Below are 20,825 nucleotides of genomic sequence, written 5' to 3'. Positions count from 1 at the left end.
AAGCATTTTTCATGTTTTTTCTATTATTTTTTTCAAACATATTTTCAAATTTGAATTTTATAAATAAATAAAGTAATAAAATAAATAAATACAAATACTTTTGAAATAAGAAATCATAAAAGAATCACTTAATTAAAAAGTAATAAGATTTACTACTTATCTGGGTTCGGGTGTTTCGTAATATCATTCTGAATCATGGTGAAAAGAAAAATTCACGGACCCTTAACGTTCTTAACTTCCTTTACTTAATCAAACTCTGAAACTCCTTATTCAAACTCCGAATATATTTCCAGAATTCTCCAATTTTTCCAAAGCCCTAACAACTGAAAACCACCACATTGCCCAAATTCTAAATCGCGATTGAAGTTTGTTCTTTCTCGCTTCGAACAGACATTTGGAGAAGCTTATGGGAGTCGAACGTTGGCACTAGAGTCACGCGCGGGGGAGTTGAACGGTGACCAAAATAGATTCTAGGGTACGCGTGTAAAGTGATCAAAAATCAAGAGTAGGATATGCGATAGAACTTCGTCGTCCATAGGGTAAGTTGTCTACCTTTTGCTCTTTCAACTTCAATGTGATCTACTGCGAAAACATGTTGGTTGTCATGAGATATAAACTAGGTTTTATTTTCCCTTTTAATTCAGTCAAATCATTGGTTGCTGTAGTTCTCTTTAGGGATATGCAGATAAGTCTTAGATCATGTTATATAACCACCCACGATGCTGAGCTTGTAAATCGTGGGTTTGATTATTTTACCGATGGACAATTATATTTCTTCCTTCTTTGTACTTTTCCTTTTTGTTTCACTCTTAATCTAATAGAAGCTTTGGTCTTTGTTCAATGGAATGTTCTAGTTTTAATTTTAATTACAGTGTATATATCACTAGAAATTGGCATTAATTGATTTATTTAATCTGTATTATGTAAAAGTATAGTTTACTGCTGCAAAAAGATGCACCGGTATGCCCATGTTTGGAAGCAAAGTTTATTTCTCAACTTTAAACTTGTTGAAATGGTTTCGTTGATATTTAGGACTTCTGGTTGAGTTTAATTTGGGTAACTTGACCGGATAGGCTTTACCGATAAGCGATAATTGTTTTCAGAGTGATACATAATCGCCTTTGTTTGTTTGCTTAATGATGTTTAATTTATAGATCATTTATATAACTTCTGAACACTATAGATATGGGAATCAGTAAAACAGAAGTAAACTTAAGGAGGTTGCTTGCAGCTGCTCCTCAACAGCAAAACCAGGCAAAACTGGTGCATGTAAGTCTGAAGATTTTTTTGTATTATTAATTTTAGAGTTAAAAACATTATGTTAATAATATTTTTCTAATTTTCTTGACCTATATGTTTTATTTAGTCATTTGTTAACTTTAGAAGACATAGTTAATCCTTTGTTGATTCTGACATTCTACAGTATGTTGCTACTTTACGTGAACAATTGGAGCAATTGGGTGAAGAAAAGACACCAGAGGGCTTACCAAGGTATTGGTGTCTCTTTATTTACCATTTAATACACATAGATGTCATGGAATTATAAGTGAAACGACATAACATCAGTTTTTGTTTCTAAATGACAACACAATCATGGGGTAGTTTTTATTCTTGGAAATCTTACCCTTAATTTTAATAAGCTGTAAGTGGCGGAGGTGGGTCTTCACAGGGTATGGAATGGGGTGCGGGAAGGTGGCTGCCCAAGTTTAAAAGTTTCGTGGAATAGAAAAATGTAAAAGAAGAAATTAGATATAGTTTACACTAAACACAATCTGAACATCATATGGCCACCCCAAATTTTTAATCAAGATATGCAACTATTAGTACAGTAGGTTTTTCTATCTAATGGGCATTGTTTGGGTTTAAACAGCTGAATGCTAGAAACTATTACTTATTAAAATTTTAGGGAATTAAATGAAAAAAAAAAAAAGAGGAGAAGAGTGATGTTGTAATGTAAAATAATAATTTAAGACTTTTATTCAGAAAATATTCTAGGTCAAGAGCTAGTATTGAGCAATTGGTATAAGCTCAGTCCAATAACATACTTAACTAATGGGAGACTACCACAATAATTATCTGCTGGTATTGAGCAATTGGTATAAGCTCAGTCCAATAACATACTTAACTAAAAGGAGACTACCACAATAATTATCCTTATATTTAAAGGATAAATATAGGTCCAGCAGACTATGCAATAAAAGAATGGAGTTATTTTATGATTGACAATGAGTTCTCTCTAAGATATTACTCATGTTGAACGTAAGCTATACTTCCTGACCTTCTAAGTAAGCCTTTGATAAAATCTAAGATTTGTATAAATTGTTAGATTTTACTGTGAAAAGATCGAAGACGAGAATTGAAGCAAGAAAGTTTTATTTCTCATTTCATTTAGAATTTTGTTACAACAAAGATTATATAGCTACAAGTAGCTTGCTCTTTATGGAACATTAACCGTTACAGCCAACTTGTCACATACCAACTGCCTGGACTGAACTTACTGGTTACCCTACAAGGAATCAAAACAGTTATGGACAGTTACAGCGATTGTCACATGCCAGTTGGCTGGACTGAATTAGCCAAAAACTCACTCAGTACAAGATACACACAGAAAAGATTATATTATATTTCTTTAAAAACTAACTTAGTTGATTCCTTTTTCTTCCCTAGATAGTCCGTTATCTTCATTTTTGTAACTTATAAATAAATTAAAGCTATTATATTCCCCCTACTTTTTATGCATGTGCATTCATTTGTGTGTGTATTCGCTCTGCTCTGCTAATGCAGGATTTCAAAGGCTACGTTGATTGAGTACTCAGAGAAGGTTGAAGCCATTGCTTCCAAATTAGTTAACCACGTGGTATGTATTTGTGAATTAATGTATCCTTGAGAGATGTTAAAGTGTGAAAAAGTCTTTAAGCCAAATGACTAAAAAGTTAAGGTTTATGGATTTAATTTTTTTTACTGAATCTGGTGAAAATTTGTTCCTTTTTGGTTTTTCCTTATCTGTGTTTTAGTTTTTTTTGGCCAAATAGGTGCAATCATTTAACCACAGTTTTCTTAACCCAGACTGACCAACAAGTATCCGAGAAGGCTTTTGAGAGGAGTTTTGTTGAAGAAAACTCTTCTGAAATTGAGGAAAAAAAGCAGATACCCCTTTCGTCTGGGTTGAGAAGAAGACCTGTGTAAGCTATAGTTTGGCTTTCTTACTATACATATTTTGTAGACTGTTTTACTGTTGCTCATCTGTTTCAATGGACAGACCCACATCATACACAGAAGATAAAGTACACGACCTTGCTGAGACTGACAATACATCACCTGTCAAACTGGATGCTAGTGCACACGCACACATTGAAAAGCACAGGTACAGTTTACTTGAGTTGTTATTTAAAGTTTATGTAGCGGTGGGTCAATGGACTCTGTACTGCTTTGGTGAAGAATCGTAAACTTGCAATCCTTGTGTTCATTAATTTGACTTGTCCACAACAGCAAAGTATATTTTTCTTCAGGTCAAGCACTGATATATTCATGTCAATTGTTACATCATTGGTAACTGGTTAACTGTTACCGCATACTCTTGCCTTTATATGGGGGATTACTAAGGTCATTTATATTTGGGAGTTTATCTGGTCATCATTGACGGGTCCTTGGCATGTTTCTGAGTGACTATAATTATCATGCCTTAGACAATTGCTTTAAAATTATTTATGCAAATATATTAGATCAATTCCTTTTATATTTTAAGTTCACTGTTTATATACTTTGCATTTATTGTGCATTTCCTTTTGTTTTCACTCCATTGTTTTATTGTCCACTTTTATACTCTAGAATGCTTCAAGAAGATTTGACTGATGAGATGGTGGTGTTGGCAAAACAACTCAAAGAGAGTAGTCTCATGATGAGCCAGAGCCTGCAAAATACTGAAAAGGTTCGATTCTTATATTTTTATTCAATCCCACCTTTAAATGGATGTGCGAGATGATGATGCTCACTAGCATGGTGAGAGTGAAGGAAGGGGATTTTTTGTTAATACCTCACTTTGTGGCCGTGGTGATACTGACTAATGTCATCCAGGACAAAGTTTATTAGAAGAAAATCTTCTTTTATATTCAATAAAGTTTTATCTTATTGTTTTACAATTGAAATGTATCTTTTCTGAAAGGTGATCTTGATAGGAGTGAGTTACAATATAGATCCCTGGTGTTTTCGATCCTCCTGAGTTGAATATATATGAAATGAAAGTCAATCCAATTCTTACGATTGAATATTCTATGTATGGTGGTTACATTATTACATTAGTCTAGTTTTCATCTTCTTGAAAGTTCGGCTTAGATTTATTTTTGTACTGCAGAGTATGGCTATAGCAGTGCTGTAATATTACTTCTACATGTTATGTTGATTCAATAGTCATTTCAACCAGGCGATAACCTAATGAATTGATTGTGCTGGCTTGCAGATACTTGATTCTACTGAGAAGGCCATTGAGCATAGTTTGGCAAGCACCGGTCGGGCCAATGTGCGAGCAACGACAATCTATTCAGAGAGTTCCAAGACTTCTTGCCTAACATGGCTTGTGATGTTTGTGATGACATGCGTATTTGTCATGGTTATTCTTCTAATACGTGTAACATAGTGCACTTCTATTTCACTGAGTGAAACAGATAACTTCCAATATAACTTTTCCTATAATGTAAATTTTTATATTTCATTCACTGATAATGAATTTTGAAAATGTTGACATAACCAAACAATTTTTTCTAAGGATGTGTTTTAAATGAGCTCTTACCCTATTTTCATGAGGTTTCTTTTCTGTTTTTTTTTTTTCATTTCTTAGTTTGTTGTGTCCTTGGAATACTCAATGTCAAGATTAGAGTTGTTCATAGAGTTTTAGTGAAATAATGAAACACAATTACTCTTGTATTAAAATTTTGCATCATTTTCAGTCATCTAGTGATTGAATCTCCTATAATTATATAGTCTGAAATTGCAGTTTTATAATTTCTCATTTATTCTTTTGTTTTTTTTTTAGAAATAAATATGTTTTTAGTTCTATAATATAAAATTAGAAATGTGTAGGTATTTGAAGGGATTGAGGGTTTAGTCATGTGGTGTGCTGGAATATTTTTGGAAGAAAAGTGGTGAAAAAGATGATGAAATGTGATGAAAGGTTGGAAGATGGTGATGAGATGTAGTGTGAGTTGGGTGATGATGGAATGTATATGGTAATTGAGTTTTTGTTTTCTGGACGAAGGTGAAAATTGAACCTTGAGGATAGAGGAATGAAGGTTGAAGACCATGGAACCTTTTGAAAAAAATGAAGGAATATGAAAGTTAAAGCAGTTTTTTTTTTTTAATCACCAAGTTATTTTCTAAAATTATTTGATTAAAAATAAAGAAAACAACGCATGTTTGACCTTTGATTAAAAATAAAGAAAACAACACATGTTTGACCTTTATCAACATCTTTGTTCTTGAATTGGTTAGACGTCTGTTACTGTTTTTTATTGCTGCATTGGATGCTGAGTAGAAGTACTATTTGTTATGTAGGATAAATTTTGATTCAACTGAAAAATAGGAACTAAAGCAAATATTTTTAAATGTCAAAATTTTGGCAATGGATATTTTCAATTTTATATAATACTTTTGTGAAAAAAAATATTTATCTCTTTTTTTTTCTCTAATGTTTATTAATAGTCTTTTTTTTTCACTTAATCCTTTTTACTATTAACAATCCTAAATCCCAAAATGAAAACTTCAAAAAATACAGTTTAACAACACTTACAAAAAAAACATAAATCTAAAATCCCTATTCTCATAAGAGTTTTTCACATTGTATCCTTATGGTCATTGCATGTTTCTCAGTAGTCATAAATAGTTTAGTTAGAATTTTGGAACACAATACACCAAACTAAACCAGTATTGTTTGGTTTGATGAACTGTGTATTTTCTAGCTTGATTTGAAAATAATGTTTTAGTTTATTAAGTTAAACCAAGTTCATGTATATTTTATGTTACATTGTGTTCGTACAACTAAATGTTACCTAAATTAAAAAAAAAATTGTAATATTATTGTTTAAATCATACCACGGATGTATTGCACACAGTATTTAGAAACATTAAAAAACACTTTACACAAAGTGTTCGTTTTTTATTGCATTAAAAAATAATAAAATTATTATTGTTGTTATTATAATTATTAAATTAAATCTATATAATTTTTATAATTTTATTAAAAATAATTTTTATTTATTTTCTAAATAATATTTTAATTAAAAATAGTTAAGTTTAAAAAATATCAAGTTGATTAAATTTAATGAAAAATTCACTAAACAAAATATTGATAAAATAATTATTTTGATTTAAGATAGATATGTAAAAGATAAAATTAAAAAAAAAACATAAATAAAAAAATATTTTTTGTATATAAATATATATATAATTTAATTATATCTGATAAAAAAGATATTTATAAACTAATTATCAAGTTTTAGTTTTTTAACAGCCTACAAAAAGTTAATTAGAGAAAAAAAGTTGTGCATGAATTTTTAGTTTTGGTAATTTATAAAATTGATTTTAGTTAAAAGTGAAATGAAAAATTATTTTTATTATAAAATGATCACTTTTATTTTATAAAATTATAATTATTTTTCTTAATAATTTCTTATAAAATAATATATAAGTATTTTAAAAAATTTGTAAGAGGATAATAATAATTATTATTGATTTATGATAACAAATCATTAGAATTGATAACAAGTAATTAGAATTTAGTTTATCTATAAGATTGATGTGTAAGAAAAAAAAAACAAAAGTTATGACAACAATATTTAAGGCTGTGTTCCCCAGGAAGGGATGTACATTCTATGTGCAAATGAATTTTCATTTTTTTTATGGACTAAGATTTAAGGGTATTTTAGGAAGAAAACTTTTTTGTCCTAGAAAAAAAAATATTAAAGAAGAATCTAAGGTTATTAGGGTTTCGCAGCGGTTGAGAGAGTCTTCTCGCATAACCTAAGGTCGTCATGATCTTCCAAATAAAGAAAAACTCAAGGTTAAAAATGAACAAATGAACAAATGATCCATATAAATAAAGACCAATACGAGGTTAAAGATGAATCAAGAACTATTCCACCCTGTAATCGGTTCATGATACAAGTTGAAGAATTGAATTCCAATGAAAACTTTGAAAGAGGATGAATTTTGTGTAACTCATTTTATCACCAAGTGTAACCGATTCCAACATTTTCTTTATATAATTGAAAAAATATCTAAACTTATTTAGACGAGAGATGTTATCTATGGTCTATAATTCAAATACATGAATTTTATCATAAATATTTGAGAAAAAATATTAGAAGAAAAAAATTAAAAAATTATTTTTATAAAATACAATTTGTTTATATATAAGTTAATTCATAGTTTTTAAAATTATTTTATTTAAATTTTTACTTTCAAATATGTATATAAATTAATTTTAACTTACTAAAATATTCTTTTTATAAATATTGTATTAATTATTTAATTTTTTTTATTCTACTATTTAAAATAATTTTTACTTATTTATAAATACCATTTTATAATATTTTATTATCATTAAAGTAATTTAATAACCTTCATTTTTCATCAATTAAAATATTGTTTTAATTTATTATATAAATTAATTCCCACACAAATTTTTATAAAATTTAACTTGTAAATAATCATTTCTAAATTCTTTAAAAAAATTAATATAAAATGTAGTCTTAAATCAACTTATGTATTCTTTCTTTTTCAAATCTTCTCGCACCCTAATTGAACTAAACTGCACAGGTAACTGAAATACCATTTTATCTTAAACTGAACTTGTTGATATAAGTTTTTTCTACATTTCCCTCACTAGTTTTTTTCCAATATACATGCAGCCATGATATTTCACTGCTATAAAACTTGCTGTGATCATTATTCTCCTCTTTAATATTTGCTGCCATGCTGAGAATTGAAGGGAACAGCTATGTCATTGACCAACAGTAGCCAAAAACTGAATATTCAATTCACATGATTTTCACTGTGTCAATTTGGTATCACTGTGATTTTTACTCCAGAACCTATTGTCGGATGACTTAGTTCTGAGAGAAAATAAATTTATAAAAACTCAGTAACCTAAATTGTCTTGTTAATCAAGCCTAAATTTAACATTTTTATATATGAAAAAGACAACCCTTTCAAAATACAAAACCAACTATTTCTTTATAAATTTTTTGAAGAATATTAATAACCCAAAAGTATATATATTTGCGTAGTTATATACAGTGATTTTTATCAGTAGAAAAATTATTCATTAAAGTATATAATAAACTTTAAAGTATATCAGTAGAAAAAGTATTCATTAAAGTATATCAGTAGAAAAATTATTCATTAAAGTATATACTTCAATTAAACTTTAAATTACGATACTTTAATTAATTAATTTTTTTATTTTTGTAATTATAGTATTTGTTTTTATATAGTACATTTGGGACAGTCCCTTTGTCGCTCTTCTGTCCTCAATGTACTGTACATAAACTAAATTCCCATTCATTCATGTATTAACCATAGCTTAACGTCTCTTTCAGGTTCTTTCCTTAATCCATCTTTAATTTTGCTTTATTAATATCTATTCATCTTGATGTGACTCTATGTTAGGGTTAGGTTTAAATTTGCTTCGGATTCATAGTACACCTTTGTCGATTCGTGTTCCATTTTCTCCCTTATCCCCTATTTTCCGGCATCGATGTTTGAAATTTTCGTTAAGTTGATTCTCTGTGATGTGAGGGTTGTATGTTCTTCTCAGTGTTTTGATTTCTTTAATTTATATTAGGTTTGGGCGTGAAGGATTGATGACATTGTTAATTGTGTGTTTTCTGGTTTTTCTTCTTTAAATTTGTTATAGAAAAATGAATGATAATCAAGTTAAAATGTTAATGTTTTTTATGGTAAGAAATAAATTTCTGGCTGTGGTGGATGGTGGGAACTGAGAAGTGGAATTTCAGAGAGCTGATGGAAATGGGAATAATATTTTGTTTGGAATTACTAACCAAGGACGGTTAATTTGGATATATTCTATGTTACTTGCACTAGAACAGTTCTAAGTAGAGAATAGGTCTTGCCTAATTATTAAATGGTCATGCTTTTGGATAGAATGCAGATATTGCTGATGTATTCATGCCCACTGACTTTTGGTAGATTTCCTTCAAAATGCACAAAAGATTAATGTTTTGGAGGTGTGGGGTTGGGAAAGGAGAGGAATGATATAGTTATATTCATACTTCAAGTATTGTAAGAGAAATAGTTGAATGATTTTGGCTTACATTAATGGGACAAATAGTTGAATGATTTTGAACATTTGTTGTTTCTTTTCTTTCTACTTTTTAGTATGTTTTTTTTTTGCCTGGGATGTTTGGTAAATTAAATCTGACCGCTTTTGTAAATTGAACAGAACTTTGTCCATAATTTTTTCTGTGCTTTGTTTTGCTTTTTTAGACATTTATTATAACGTTCACTCATGGGGATTCTTGTTCAAAGAGCTAAGGAATTTCACTCCCTTGTACTCAAACACAGAATTTGTGGGATTCGCAGTTGCAAATATAAAGTTTTCTTCGTTCAAAAACCACTTGTTAAAACGTTGGACGAACTTTATCATTAGAAGAAATCTCACGTACTTAGTAAAACATTATTTAATGAAAGATCTGAATGGATCTTTTAATGTTGTACTCTTTTCTAATAGAAATGTAATGAGATAAGTTGTGATCCACATGTGATGTTATGCATAATGATAGTGCATGGAGAGAACCAGATGTGAGCAAGCGGTTATTAAACTGAAGGAGTCTTGTCTCTATACTATAAAATCATTTCAGTTACTTTTATACCTAAAACTTGTAAAATAATTTCAATTGTTCTACCTGATTGTAGCAAACTAAGCCTTTAGTTTTTTTTCACACATCATTAAGATTTGATTCCATCTACATTAATACATAATCTTCCAACTTTAAAGTAATAATTTTAAGTACATTAACTACTACGAGTATAATCTTTACTTTAAAAAATTGATTTAGAAGAATGAGTGAATGAATTTGAGGATATTTGAAAGTAAATTAATTGTTGTTATTTTAGGAGATTTGGAACTGAGGATGAATTTTGGAATAAAATTTGTGAAAATTAGTGTAAAATTTAACAGATGAAACAGATAAAAAATGATTTAATTGATATAAATTGAAGATTACCAAAATGCCCTTAGTAATAAAAGTAATATAAAATTATAATTGTTAATATTATATAATTATAAAAATTATTATAAGAAGAGAAAAAAATATAAATTAATTTTTAAAATTTCATTATTATTATTATTGCTAATTATTATTTGCTAATTATTATTGATTATTATTAATTATATTATTAATAATAATAATTATTATTATTAAAACTGTAGAAGTAATACGATCAAATTAATTAACCAATTCTCTCTAAATTAATCCTAATAAGAGAGATGAGAAGAGATGAGATTAAATGAATAATCCCGCTATTTTATCCGCAACATATTGACACATTAAAAAGTTTTAATTGAATTACAATGATTATTTTTAATGCTTAAGAATTAAATTATAATAAAAACATGAACAATTTTAATTGTGTTTTTGTATTAGAGTTTGAATATATATATATATATATATATATATATATATATATATATATATATATATATATATATAATATTATATAAATACTTTTTTAAATTTTTAGTTTATTAATTAATGTGTCTAATTGGATAAATTAAAATAATTATATATTTATAAATTAAATTATTTTATTATAAGTTAAATTAATAATTAAAATTAAGTGCTAATGATTTAAATTATATTTCGATTATTAAAGTAATGTATATGATTAATAAATGATTTTTCTATTTTGGTTTACATTTTTTTTTTCCATTTAAGTAACTGGTTTCTTCAAAACTCTTAATGTTTTTATCCTTTAATTAACCTTTATTTAAATTTATTTGTTTTTAAAATTAAAATAATTATCTTACCATTTTAATTTTTTAAGTGACTTTTTATTTAAATTTAATCATTTCTAAAAGTAAACTAATTACTTATAATAAATGAAAAGACACATGTGTATATAACATACAGATTTCTACTAATATAATATTAAAAACTTCAATTTTTAAATTTGTTATTTTAATTTTTAGTTAAAAAAACAAGTCTATTCGTCCTATATAATTTTGATACGTAAATATGAAGAGTTAAACGAAACAAATCAAATTATTGGAAAGTTGAAAATTTCAATCTAATTCGTTAAATTTTGACAAATTAAGATTAACAGACTGTCCTACATAGTAACATACGGATTGTGAAACAGACTGACCTACTAAGTTCTGTTAAATCTTATTTTTAATTAATTTTTTTTTAAATCTTGCAAAGTTAATTAGACAGAAAAAGTTGTGCTGCTTTTAAGATTTGCGATGCTTATCCATAATTTTTAGTTTTGATAATTTATAAAATTGATTTTAATTAAAAGTGAATTTGACAGTATTATTATTATAGAATAAATTATTTTTTATTTTATATAATTACAACTATTTCCTTAACAATTTTGTATAAAAATATTTTAAAGAAATTTTGTAAGAGAAGAGAATACATGATTACTGATAACACCTGATTGAAATGCAGTTTATCTGGAAGATTGATGGACAAGAAAAGAGATAAAAGCAAAAGTTATGCCAGCAAATATTTTTGACAAACCGAACCACCAAAGTGTCGTACGTAAGGTATGATGCAATGCAACTCAAATATCATTTGGTTTGCAAAAAATATTTCATTAAATTTCTGTGAAATTGTTATATGGTCCACAGTACCTCATTAGTCAATTACATGCCATAACTTTTCTCTATAGTTCCGTCACTACTTTCTTTTCCTATATAAATGCACTCAATTCGTATTTTACTATACTGTGTAACATTACTCAATTACATGCCATAACAATTTTACTATATCTAAATTATTTCTTATATAAATACTAGATTATTTCTTAATAATGTTTAAATCATATAGATGTTTAAGTATTTGTTTATCAAATTATATGGGTTAACATTTTAAGTTTTCACTTATTATATTATAATAATAATGTTTGATAAATAGATGAATATTTTTATTTTAGTACTATAAATAGATGAATCAATTTAATTTACTTTGTTTACTTATTAAATATATAAAATAAGTTGAAAGAATAAAATATGTTTAAATAAGTAAACTCATTATTTTTTATAATGTCAGGTTACAAAATTTTTAACTCATTAAAATATATCATTTTATATAATTAAATACAAAATAATATTCAAATATTATTAGATAATATTTTAATATTTAAAAAGATAAAATCATTAACATATTAACTATAAATAATAAACAATTATAATGAAAAAGTGATAAAAAAATGAAAAAAATTAATAAAAAAGTATTTATTTGTAGTTTATGAGTCAACTTATTTTCAATCCAGTTTAAATTCATTTAACTCATGAATTAAATGAAGGAAATTTAACCTATGTTTTGAAAAACTGAATTTTTTTTCAAAACTTAACAGTGAGTCAAGTTAATTGATTTTAAACATATTTTAATTTAACATCCCAATATCTCACACTTGATAATTCATAATTTATATATTAACATTACATTTACGGTAACATCTCGTAATGTCACACTTAAAAAATTCATAGTTGATACATGTTTATACATGTTTTAAGTTCAGATTTAAAAAAAATCATAATTATAACTTGAGTTCTTCTATCTCTCCCTTCCTTGGCACTGAGTGAGATGACATTCCTTCATCTGCTCCCGTATAACGAATTATACGATCATCGCACATACCCAAACACAAACAAGTAGGGTGAGCTAACATGCAACCAATCATTTATGAAACATGCATATTTACTTTCAACAAACCTCATATAATAATTATGTCAGACACACTCATACCATCATACAACAATCGCATCATAGATACTCATCCATTACTTTGATACACTCATTCCACAATACCCAACAGACACTCATTCCACAATATCCAATAGACACTTATCCCGACGATATGTTGATGAGTGATCAACGAGAGGTTCCGCACTTGTGATGTCATTCTTAGTCCTCAACACTATGTCCAAAACTGGCACATAGACCAAGACATCCTGCCCTCCATACCATCCACAAGGTTAGTCCCCTCACTATGTCCAAAACCGACACATAGACCAGGACCTCCTGCCCCTCTCACGACATAATTCATCATTCTCTACTTGAGACTGGATGATTATTAGAGTATCAGGATAACCTCCAACTTCATGACCCTCAACATCAACATATACACATATACTATGGCATTACAGAATCTCTCCGCGAGACTCACACCATGTTCACATTCATCAACTCATTACACCATTACGAAATCTCCCCATAATACTCATATCATGTTCAGATGCATAACTTCAAATCCAATATAATAAATTACAATCACCACAGAAATCATACAAACTGAATATATCAAAAAATAAATTAACAAGACTAAAATATCACCATAAATGGTCACCGGAGAAGAATCAAATGTTTGACGAATCAAACTCACCATAAGCGCCAGTATATATGACTAGTCACGACTTACTGGATTGGACCATGGTTGCTCTATGATCAGGGATGTACCAACTCCGGTTTTTAAGATTCCTCTATCCTACCATCACAATTATAATTCATAATTCCATATCTACCACAATAACATGAATCCATCAAACATTTTCATTCCAACGAGAAATATTGCATAATAATTTAACAGTACTCAATCTGTACAACTAAATCATATTATAAAAGCTTAGAAAGGTTAGCTCTCTTACCTCTATTCCAGACTTCTCTTGCTCCGAATTCGTTTTTCCCAAAAACCCTCCAGAGGCTCTATTCTTCTTACAACTAAAAATTTCTTCCTAACTCTTTTTTCTTTCTCACTTGATTCTTCCTCTCTTTGTGCAAAATAGCTTCCCCTCCTCATGGCTATTTATAGTCCAAATTTTTTACTATTCATCAATTTTTTAATATTATTTATTATTTTAATATTATTTTATTATATTAATTTCTTAATCACCACTTACATAATAGATTCATAATGGATTCATTAATAATGTCTTCAAATCTGAATGCTTTCTCCATTATCAATATTTTACATTTCAATTTACTTTTTCGTTTTTTTTGAACCCATCACCAAAATTTTCTATCAATTAAGTTACCAAAAATTCTTATTTAACTTTCCACATTTTATATTATAAACTTATTATATTTTCCATTCACAAAGAAGTTTATTACTACTAATAATAAAATTGTTACTATTAAAATAAATATTTTTCATGGGTCTTACATTTAACACTTCTAGATAAAGGAATAAATTAGTAATTTAGCAAACAATTTTCACAAATTCACCCCTTTCTCCTCACATTTTATTTTCTCTTTAAAATCATTCTCTAATTATCAAAAATTCTCCCAATTCAACTTAACCAAATACAAACAGTCCTCACAAATTATCTCTAAATCCATTCCCACAAATTGTAAATTATGTCTAAGTGCATAGCATAAAGCTTGTTGTGACTATTCTTGAATTCTCTTCTCTAATTCTTGCTGCCATGTTTAGAATTGAACAAGCTACCTATGTCATTGGCCAAAACCAGCTAGAAAATGAATATTCAGTTCATATTATTATCACTGCATTTTCTTGGAGTATTCTTGGAAGCTTCCTCAGTTTCCGACAAGTAGAAAGGTACCAATGGTACTGTGTGACAGATACTGCTCTTAAAAGAACACGTGGCAAGTAATATTTTCTTTGTACTCTTTTCAGTTCTTTCACTATAAATAAAAGTCAGAGACGCCTCTCACCATTTCTCATTCTTTCTCTGCTTTTCTGCGGAGGTAACACCATAAAAAACTTAATGGGGAACTGTTGGAGTTTTCAATCAGCTTCTGCTGTCAATCACCGCAACTCCATTACTGCACCCAACCCCAACAATCGATCAGGTAAACCAACAACACTCTCCTTCTTTGATTCTTAAAATTATATAAACGCATCATGCTATAAGTGCAAAATCATTTCATCAAGTCAAGCAGAAAAGTCAACCAGAACTTGCAGCCAATCTATCCCCAATTCCTAAAAGCCATGTAATTGGAATGAAACATAAAAGACACTCCTTGTTATTTGCAATAATTCACTACGAAGTGCTTGATCTTGTCTATTCAGGTTCTAAACCAGATTTGTTGCTTTATATGACAATTTTTTGCTTTCTTTGTTACAATGGTTCAGGGAGTATTCAGTTTTCTGCTGGTACAAGCAATAATAGATTAATACAGAGCAGTAATTCTATTTCTGTCGGGCACAGCAGCCACTCCGGAGGATTCAGCAGGTTCTTTGGACCAAGTAGTAGTAATAATTACTCAACAGGAAATAACACCAGCACGTCCTTTTTGGGCTCTGACAATAGCCAAGCCTCTCGAGTGAGGGATGAAGAGGAGAGGGGGCAAATATTGGATGTTGCAGATCTGAGAGTATTTACTTTGGCAGAACTGAAAGCAGCCACCAAAAATTTCAGAGCAGAGACTCTGTTAGGAGAGGGGGGATTTGGTAAAGTATACAAGGGTTTGATTAGAGCTGAGGGGTTGGCTATTGCCATCAAGAAGTTGACTTCTGGAAGCAAGCAAGGAGTTTCGGAATGGCAGGTATCGGAATTAATAACACTTCAAAATTAGTATGTGGCTAATATTACATATGTATACTGATATTGATGCTTTTTCTTTTTGTGCAGTCAGAGGTTAATTTCTTAGGGAGGCTTTCTCATCCCAACCTTGTTAAGTTGCTGGGATTTGGGAGGGAGGATAGTGAACTGTTTCTGGTGTATGAATTTATGCCTCGTGGGAGCTTGGATAACCAATTATTTGGAAGTAAGAGCATGCTAATGCTGTTCATCACATTGTTAAATCCTAGCACACCCAGAGTGAGTACTAATTTGGGAAAATCTATGTACTTTATTTTGGTTCTGCAGGAGGTGCAAATGTTCGGCCACTTTCTTGGGACACAAGGCTAACAATTATGATTGGAGCAGCTAGGGGGCTTCATTTCCTTCACAGCTTGGAGAATGCCATTATATATAGGGATTTTAAGCCCTCAAATATTCTCCTCGACTCAGTAAGTTTCGTTATATCCTTGGGGCTTGGAATTCCCATGATCACATTTTGCTCATTGTGCATGCTATTGAAGTATTCATGGAAATGAAAAAAAAAATCTTTCTAATTTTTTCTTTTTTAACAGAAATATGTGGCTAAGTTATCAGATTTTGGCTTAGCCAAATCTATCCCTTCGCCTGATCAGAGTCACATATCAACACATGTTGTGGGAACACACGGCTACGCTGCTCCTGAGTACATTGCAACAGGTATTATCTGTTAATTTCCCTTCATAAACCTCTTGTGTAAACCTGAGATGACAGTAATTAAATTAAATGGTGTAGGTCATTTGTACGTGAAAAGTGATGTGTATGGATTTGGAATTTTTTTGGTGGAGCTGCTGACTGGCAAGAGGATTAGTGGTATAATGCAACTATGTGGGGAAACGCCGTTGAGGGATTGGGTCAAAAGAAATCTTTTAAATAGAGGGTATATAAGAAACACTATGGATGCAAAGTTGGAAGGCAAGTATCCATCAAACTTAGCTTTACAAACGGCTCAACTAGCTCTCAAATGCATCCAAATAGAGCCCAAAGTAAGGCCATCAATGAAAGAAGTTCTTGAAAGATTGGAGCAGATTGAATCAGCCAATGAAAAACCGGCTGATAACAGAAGACGGGTTAACCGTCCTCGGGTTGTTCAACAACATGGCCGTCCAGATGGTGGCTAATTGAACTGAACCCATCATTTTCATATTCCCTTGAAGCTGATCGATTGTGGACTTGAAGAACATATTGCTAAAAAAAGTGTCTTTGCTCCAGTGCCAAAAAAAGGATCGGAGGTTGTATTAGGCCTGAGGGTGAAGGCTTGAGGGTATCTTCCAGGGTTAAAAGCCTGTGAGACTTGTTATGGGCACCCCAAAACTAAGACAAAGAGAGTTCAAACTTCCCTCGTATTGATAATGAAGAAGGTGCTCCTTTTCCATTAATTTTTCCACTTATTGGTTCTTTGGAGTTTGTATTGAATGTATGAATGAATGTTAATATTTAATCTTTGTGTAATTATTTCAATTTTTTAAATGGTTTAGATGGGTAGAAACTTGAATAGAAATAATTGTTCAATATGAACTCAGCTTCCTGCTGTAGCAACTAAAATTATAGTTTTGTTTGACATTGCACCATTTAACATTTTACTTAAAAATTTTTTGAGTTACTTTGTGACAGTAAATAGGTCCCACCTCTCCCTTTCATCTTGGGCTACTTTACGGTCCTTGAAGAGTGTATGTGACTAAGAAATTCTTTTTTTTTTTCTTTCTTTTATCTTTGTTTATGTACAAATAATAAATTATTACTGTACATTTAGAATGTTGTTTGGTGCGTTTCTTTTTTTTTTCTCGACCCTATAAATGGTTTCTATGTGCACTTATTATTTAATTGGATAATAGGACGGGTTAAGGAGAGTGAATTTGAAAGTGAATTATTTAAATATAATAATTATTGAAAGTGAATTCTCCAACATTATTATTTTGATTCAAATTATAAATTACAAATCAAATATAAAAAATAATAACACATATTTTTATTTAAATTGTAAGAGTCTGAAAATAATAAGGCTATTGGGCCTTATGTTGAGACAGTCAGCCCATAAGCTAAGGACCCATGACCTTAGGAAGGGGTTTTCTAAAGATCAGAATTCCTTTATTTTGTCAGCTTTCTTTTTCTCTCTAAAATCCTTGTCCTAAAATTCTCTCTGCCTTCTCTCTAGATTTTCTCTTCACTTAACCGATCAAATTTTGATTTGAAGATGTTTCCGCGCTCGCTGCACCAAGGGCTTCAGTTTGAACCGATAAGTGTTTTTTTTCTTTTCTTCAACCGTTCTTGAACCTAAGCCATGCAACTTGTTGGTTGCCTGTTACTGGTAGTTTTTCCTTTAGTTTCTCTGTCCCTTCCATCCAACTCTAAGAAATGTGCTCTGCACCAATTTTTGGTGGCTTATAGGTGCTGTCAAACTCGCCTCTGTGAGGAGGTACTGCTAGAGCGTTCCTAGGAGTGGTACTGTTAAGCTTTCCAAGTAAGGGGAGCTAATTATTTTTGTATGAATTTATTTTATAAAAATATATGCATATGAATGTTGAACTAGTGTGCTCTTGTGAAACTGTTTTATGACTTTTATTGTATTGGGTGTTATAACTGAAACTGTGAAATTGTGTATGTTGTGATGTGATGAATTTAATCTGTTTTGAATGAGTTTGTTGGCTGAAATTGATTTTGTTGGAAGGTCTGGAGTAAGGGTTCTGTAATAGCATGTATATGGGTATTAAATAGACGTACATGAGAGAAGTGAAAATATTAAAATTAGGCATTTTAGATTTAGAGCATAAGAGAACATGGTAGATAATTTAAATAAATTAATTGTTAATTGTTGAGAGCCTTTCTTTGTTGGTAGAATAGAGGAACCTTAAAAACCTGAATTGACACATCCTGATCATAGAGCAGCCCTGGCCTGGTCCAGTCAGTTGTGACTAGTATGTGCTGGCGTCGAAGGTGAGTTTGATGCGTTCAGACATCTGGGTCCTCTCCAGTGACCAATTGGGATAAAGAAAGATCTCTACTAGGATGAAAATAAAATAAAACAAGTTGATTGTAGATGCATAAAGTTATCATGTGTTAATTTCTAGTCAATTATAATTTTAGAAAATCAGTCACTATGTGTTTAGAATTTAAAGTAAGGATCCATATATAAATATATATATATATATATATATTTAATATAATATATATTAGTTTAATATATATATATAAGTTTAATATAATATAAAAATATATATTTATAACGTTAAGTATCATATATATATATATATATATATATATATATATATATATATATATATATATATTAGTTTAATGGTGCGTTGGTATTTCCAAACAATAACTCCAATATCCATTTTGCACTTTATGATTTATAGCGTGGGCAGTTAGTTATGATTAATTTAGAATCCAGAGTAGCCTTGATTGCAGCAAAACAGGTGCTTGAAAAGAGAGTTTAATATGCTTCTAATATAATACAAATATATATATTTACAAGATATTGTACGTATCATATATAAAGTAAGGATAGTTGTTTCTTATATTGAAACGTGAGTGTTAATCAATAATTATATTACTTGTAGGTATGTATAAATTGATGTATTTATGAGCTGTTATGGGTTAGTTGGAGCTGTATGGTTCTTAGTATTGATTAACTTAGATTCAATTGTGGAGATGTTATTTTTATAATTTGTGAGTGGTGAGTAATGTATATTGTTGAGATTGTGTATATGTTGATTGTGGCAAAAAGTATATGATTATAAAGTGATGAAAATATGATCCAAGTTGTAAATCAAGTTCCAGTAGGATCTCTTAGTGAGATCCTTAGTGTTTTAGAATGAAAGTAGGAGCTCAGTCTTGGGGGTCATTCTGAAACTCCAATGGCTAATCATACTCAAGTAGAGAGATTAATCCATGTGGTGAGGAGTAGCAGGAGGTCTTAGTCTTGGGGGCTTCCAGTATGCCTCAAGGCCCGGAACAGACTAACCTCGTGAGTGTGGCAGGGTGGGGAACCCAAGTTTCATAAGTCACTACGAGTGCAGGACCCGTCATAGCTCGACTATCATTCTAAAGTCCGGACGAGTCAAGTCTAGAAGATAACATGCTAGGATGTATGCCTTAAACTGCTTTGATTTAAGTTAACTCTTGTATGTTATGTGCTTGATATGATGCATGCTTTTATATAATTAGCTCACCCTTGCTTGTTTGTGTGCTTGTTGTATGTGTTTTCTTTTGCAATGATCATCCACTTGGATGTGAGCAGAGGAAGATGAGGTTTCTTTGGAGGCAACATTGGAGAGAAATGAAGATGATGCTGCAGCTTACACTCACTAGGAATTCTTAGTTCTCTTATGTCATTTTAAAGAACCTTGTTATGTTTTAAGTTTCAAATTCTGGACATATTTTGGAATAGTCTAGTGCTTGAAGTTTTAATTTCTAAGTAAATTCTGGAAGACTGTAATCCTATAATACTTTAAGTACATCTCTTAACTGCTTTCTAATATTATAAATTGGTGATGTCTTTACATATATATCTGCTATATATTTAGGATGTCACACTATATATTTGGGATGTCACATAAATAAATATATAAATTTGAAACTAAACAATAAAAATATCCAGACATACATGGGAAAAATAATTCCGCTATTGTATATAAAAGCCTTTTCATTTTATCTTTTATTACTCAAATAGCAAGAGAAATGGATGTCAAATGTAAAATTATTATTATACATCTGTGTGAGGATTATAGAGGCAAAAACTTAGCTTTTAATTTATTGACTGGTTTCTGCTTAAACTGTTCTCTTCTATTTCCCGTTTTGATCGTATCTCAAAGTTTGAAGTCTTACAAAATTTCAAATCCTGCTAAAAATTCAACATGGACTACGTCTCAAAGTGTCTCACGGTTTCATTTTTTCAACTAACCTCAGGACCCTGTCCTTCATTCTTTCTGGCACCTAATTTAGAAGTTTTCATGATAACATAAATGCACCTATGGTAAATTTTTGTCCATTCAGTTTAGATTTGTTTGGAAATAGAAGTATCTGG

The 20,825-nt window shown here is 29.8% G+C and overlaps 2 protein-coding genes across 3 annotated transcripts; both read left to right on the top strand.

The window, feature by feature from the left end:
• The first annotated feature begins 167 nt into the window (after positions 1–167).
• LOC124823677 (uncharacterized) lies at positions 168–4,790 on the top strand. Of its 2 annotated transcripts, none has more exons than XM_088105322.1 (8): positions 168–539; positions 1,184–1,269; positions 1,424–1,491; positions 2,785–2,877; positions 3,015–3,182; positions 3,260–3,364; positions 3,829–3,928; positions 4,457–4,790. In XM_088105322.1, the coding sequence occupies exons 2-8, from the start codon at positions 1,186–1,188 to the stop codon at positions 4,631–4,633; spliced, it is 795 nt and encodes a 264-aa protein (XP_087961448.1). In that variant the 5' UTR covers positions 168–539; positions 1,184–1,185; the 3' UTR covers positions 4,634–4,790. The 2 variants fall into 2 exon arrangements, with proteins under 2 accessions (XP_087961448.1, XP_047151895.1); XM_047295939.2 differs by having other exon boundaries at positions 172–539; positions 2,785–2,857; positions 3,067–3,182.
• A 10,110-nt stretch (positions 4,791–14,900) lies between these two features.
• Positions 14,901–17,402, top strand: LOC124823572 (putative serine/threonine-protein kinase PIX13). The gene is made up of 6 exons (XM_047295806.2): positions 14,901–15,050; positions 15,334–15,746; positions 15,833–15,968; positions 16,070–16,212; positions 16,336–16,459; positions 16,535–17,402. The coding sequence occupies exons 1-6, from the start codon at positions 14,966–14,968 to the stop codon at positions 16,918–16,920; spliced, it is 1,287 nt and encodes a 428-aa protein (XP_047151762.1). The 5' UTR covers positions 14,901–14,965; the 3' UTR covers positions 16,921–17,402.
• The last annotated feature ends 3,423 nt before the right edge of the window (positions 17,403–20,825 follow it).

Source organism: Vigna umbellata, chromosome 1 (assembly GCF_029865625.1).
Source record: "Vigna umbellata cultivar VRB3 chromosome 1, Vumbellata_1.0, whole genome shotgun sequence".
NCBI classification, from domain to species: domain Eukaryota; kingdom Viridiplantae; phylum Streptophyta; class Magnoliopsida; order Fabales; family Fabaceae; genus Vigna; species Vigna umbellata.
The sequence above is the reverse complement of the archived record's forward strand: the minus strand, read 5'-3'. Positions and strand labels throughout refer to the sequence as shown.

Coding starts and splice junctions, on each gene's coding strand:
- LOC124823677 (XM_088105322.1), top strand. CDS start 1,186: ATGGGAATCAGTAAAACAGAAGTAAACTTAAGGAGGTTGCTTGCAGCT. Junction 2,878..3,014: donor GTATGTATTTGTGAATTAAT/GTATCCTTGAGA, acceptor TCTGTGTTTTAG/TTTTTTTTGGCCAAATAGGT. Junction 3,929..4,456: donor GCCTGCAAAATACTGAAAAG/GTTCGATTCTTA, acceptor GCTGGCTTGCAG/ATACTTGATTCTACTGAGAA.
- LOC124823572 (XM_047295806.2), top strand. CDS start 14,966: ATGGGGAACTGTTGGAGTTTTCAATCAGCTTCTGCTGTCAATCACCGC. Junction 15,051..15,333: donor CAACCCCAACAATCGATCAG/GTAAACCAACAA, acceptor ACAATGGTTCAG/GGAGTATTCAGTTTTCTGCT. Junction 16,213..16,335: donor CAAATATTCTCCTCGACTCA/GTAAGTTTCGTT, acceptor CTTTTTTAACAG/AAATATGTGGCTAAGTTATC.